Source organism: Mangifera indica, chromosome 8 (assembly GCF_011075055.1).
Source record: "Mangifera indica cultivar Alphonso chromosome 8, CATAS_Mindica_2.1, whole genome shotgun sequence".
Classification (NCBI taxonomy): Eukaryota; Viridiplantae; Streptophyta; class Magnoliopsida; order Sapindales; family Anacardiaceae; genus Mangifera; species Mangifera indica.
The window spans coordinates 18026223-18029738 of NC_058144.1; the positions used below are offsets into that span (position 1 = coordinate 18026223).

The window sequence follows — 3516 nt, forward strand, 5'->3', positions numbered from 1 at the left end:
TCAAATTCGTGTGGCCACATTTCACTTTCCAAACTTCGTTTTTCAAACTCCATTTCAACAACAATCAACTCTACACCTAATCTAACATAAAAACCCTAACATAATTCATCAAAATCAGTAAACAATCAAGCATTTTCTTCAAAAATTTCAAATTCGAACCCTAACGCTAAACACCCAAATTTCACATCAAATCGCTCAAATCGTGAAATGAAATGCATAAAGAGATGACAAGGGTTGTTTTACTAACCTTTTTGTCCATCGTCATCACCGAAAACGTCGAAAAAAGCACCGGATGAAATCAGAGTTGCCGAGTGCGCGAAACGTGTGTTCAAATTTGTCTGTTTTTGTGTGTTTGGCGGTGGTGCGCGTGGTTATGGACGATTTTGAGTGGAGGGGCATTTTCGCCTCTTCGCAATTTCGGGGCAGTTTCATTTAATGTTAAAATTTAGGGGTAATTTTGTTTTGCCCCTTAATCTTTGGGGCAATTATTTTAATTTCCCTATTTTGACAGAGCATATTTGAGTGAAGTTACACTAGCTATAAAATTTAAGAAAAAGGCTTATTTTCCATTATATATTTGATTATTGGATATATATATATATATATATATATATATATATATATATATATATATATATATAAATATGAAAGAGTCTGCAAATGGACATGTTTGCCTTAAGATTTGGTGCAGAATATTAAGATTTTGATTTTGTATAATTTTTGAGCATCCAAAAAGCCTGCAAATATTAATAATGGAGTCTTTTATCTGCATGAAACCTATCCAATCAAAATTTCAAGTTCCCAGTATATTGAAATGATTTGTGATGGATGAAGAAGATGATGGGTTTAGGGTTGCATTAATTTTGAGTGAATCAAGAAAAAATATATTTAATAAATAAACGGATGCATGTTGATGAATTAATAAGGTGGCAAAGTTGGTCCAACCTTTAAGCTTCCCGTCGGGGTGATGCTTCTTCTTCTTCTTTTTCTTCTCTCTGCTTGGAGCTTTATATATTGTGGAAACTAAATCTTCAAGGAGGAAGAATTTACTTTTGGGTAAGCGTTTTAATTTGTTTATAGTTAACTTTTATATCATATCATTTTTCTGTTGATGGTAAGTAAGAATATATATAATTTTTAGTTCAATGATTTACCATTTTATTGTTTCAATTGATTACAGGTTAAAAAAGATTATCATTGATGGAGTCCGAAAAGAGGCCTCATGACAGTGTGGAAGGTGATGAATCAAAAGGCCAAATGAACCCTACCAAAAAGACAAAGCAACACTCATCAACTAAGACCTTTTGGAGTGAGGATGAAGAGATTTCAATCCTAAACACTGCAATCCAATTTTCAAATCTAAAAGGACTCGACCCAACTGCCCATGGCAACAGGACTCAATTTTATACATTCATCAAACAATCATTTTCCTATCATGATTTTTCCAAACGCCAAGTTCGCAAAAAATTGAAAAGCCTGAAGAAAAATTTCGAAAGAAATGTTGTCGAATCAAAGGCCTTTTCAGATCCACATCAAAACAAAGTGTTTGAGCTTTCTCTCAACTTATGGGGAAGCAAAAGCATAAGCAAAGATACTCCTGCTACTGCCAATGAAGAGGTCCAAGACGCAACTCAAATTGGTAGTGAAGTTGAAGAAGAGGGAAGAGTTTGTGATGTTTGAAACTCAGATGATGTGTTTTCACTTTCTTCTTTAAGCACTTTTACGGTCATTAAATTAAAACTTTGATTTTATTTTTCATTTAACATATTCACTTATTTCATTATTTCTCACTTATTTCATTTTTTAACTTAATAATGAACAAATCATCAAATACAAAGAAAGACCCCAAAAATGTGTAAATATATATAAAAGAAAGAAATACCAATTGAGCTTTACAAGGGGGGGTCCTTTGTGTCAAGTGTAGTTTTGGGTATTTTGAAGCACTAACTTATTACAAAACAAACATAGAGGAAATTTAAGAGTTAAGTAATACCATATGTAATCTTGTCTGCCGCATTTCTCTTCCTCCATCTTAATGGTTTGACAAAGCAAACAAGTTAGTTACTACAAACGAAAACTAAAAAATGATAAGACCAAGAAGAAGAGGATTTGACAAAATCATTTATTTGGGATAATCTTTTGTTAAAAGTAATAATAGATTTTCATTAAAATATTTTATTTTAATAAGTTTACTTGTGTAAATTATTATTATATTTGAGAAAATTGATATATATCAAAATAATTTTTATATTTAGTTGATAATAATAAATTATTAATCTAATATGATTTCACTCAAATTTCCTAAAAATAAATCCTAAATTTTTTGTAGACGAAATTAAAATTTTGTTGTGTTAAATTATCATTTTGGAACATAATTATAATTATTCCTAAAATTATCATTTTGGACAAAACCAAAAATACACCTAAAAAGGAATCATAAGTTTTGAAGACGAAATTAATTATCATTTTAGGACAAAAATAAAATCGTCCGTAAAATTATTATATTTTCATAAGATTTTTGGGATGAAATTTTAATTTCATCCCCTAAAATTATCATTTTGGAAAAAAACTAAAGTTGTCTTTAAAAATGAATTCTAAGTTTTGGGAATAAAAATATAATTTCATCATCTAAAATTATCATTTTAGGACAAAAATAAAATTATCCCTGAAATGATCACTCTGAAACAAAATTAAAATTGTCCTAAAAGTAAATGCTACATTTTTGGAGATAATAATAGAATTTCATCCCCTAAAATTATAATTCTGAGACAAAAATAAAGTAAAATAAAATAAATCTTTAGTTATGAGGACCAAATTAAAATTTTGTCTCTTAAACTATCATTTTAGAATGAAACTGAAAATGTTTTAAAAAATAAATCTTTAGTTTTTTGGGATGAATTAAGATTTTGTCCTCTAAAATAATTATTTTGAGACAAAATCAAATTTTTTTTTATAAGTAACATTATGAGACAAAACGAAAAATGTCACAAAAAATAAATCCTAAGTTTTTGGGGGATGAATAAACTTTTGTCCAGTAAAATTCATCATCGAAGACGAGACTAAAATTGTCCCTAAAAATGAATTCTAAGTTTTAGGGACAAAAGTATAATTTCATCTTTTAAAGTTATAATTTTGGAACAAAAATAAAATTATCTCTAAAATTATCATTCTGGGACGAAATTAAAATTGTCCCTAAAAATAAATCCTATGTCTTCGGTAACAAAATTTTATCCCCTAAAATTATTATTTTGGGACAAAAATAAAATTATCTCTAAAATTATCATTCTAAAATGAAACTAAAAATGCTTTTAAAAATAAATCCTAAGCTTTTGTCCTCTAAAATAATCATGGATGAATTTAAAATTGTCCATAAATATTTCATCTCTCAATTAAATATTTGTTATAGTGAACATGTTTATAGTTTTTTATTAAAGGTACCAAACTAATCTTTCTAAAACAAGACAAAATAAAAAGTTTATGATTGTGTTTTTCAGTAACTTCAATAAAAAATACTAA

The 3516-nt window shown here is 28.0% G+C and overlaps 1 protein-coding gene across 1 annotated transcript; it reads left to right on the forward strand.

Moving 5' to 3' along the window:
- Positions 1-1200: 1200 nt before the first annotated feature.
- Positions 1201-1680, forward strand: LOC123224035 (probable transcription factor At4g00390). The gene has a single exon (XM_044647513.1). The coding sequence runs from the start codon at positions 1201-1203 to the stop codon at positions 1678-1680; it is 480 nt and encodes a 159-aa protein (XP_044503448.1).
- Positions 1681-3516: the final 1836 nt, after the last annotated feature.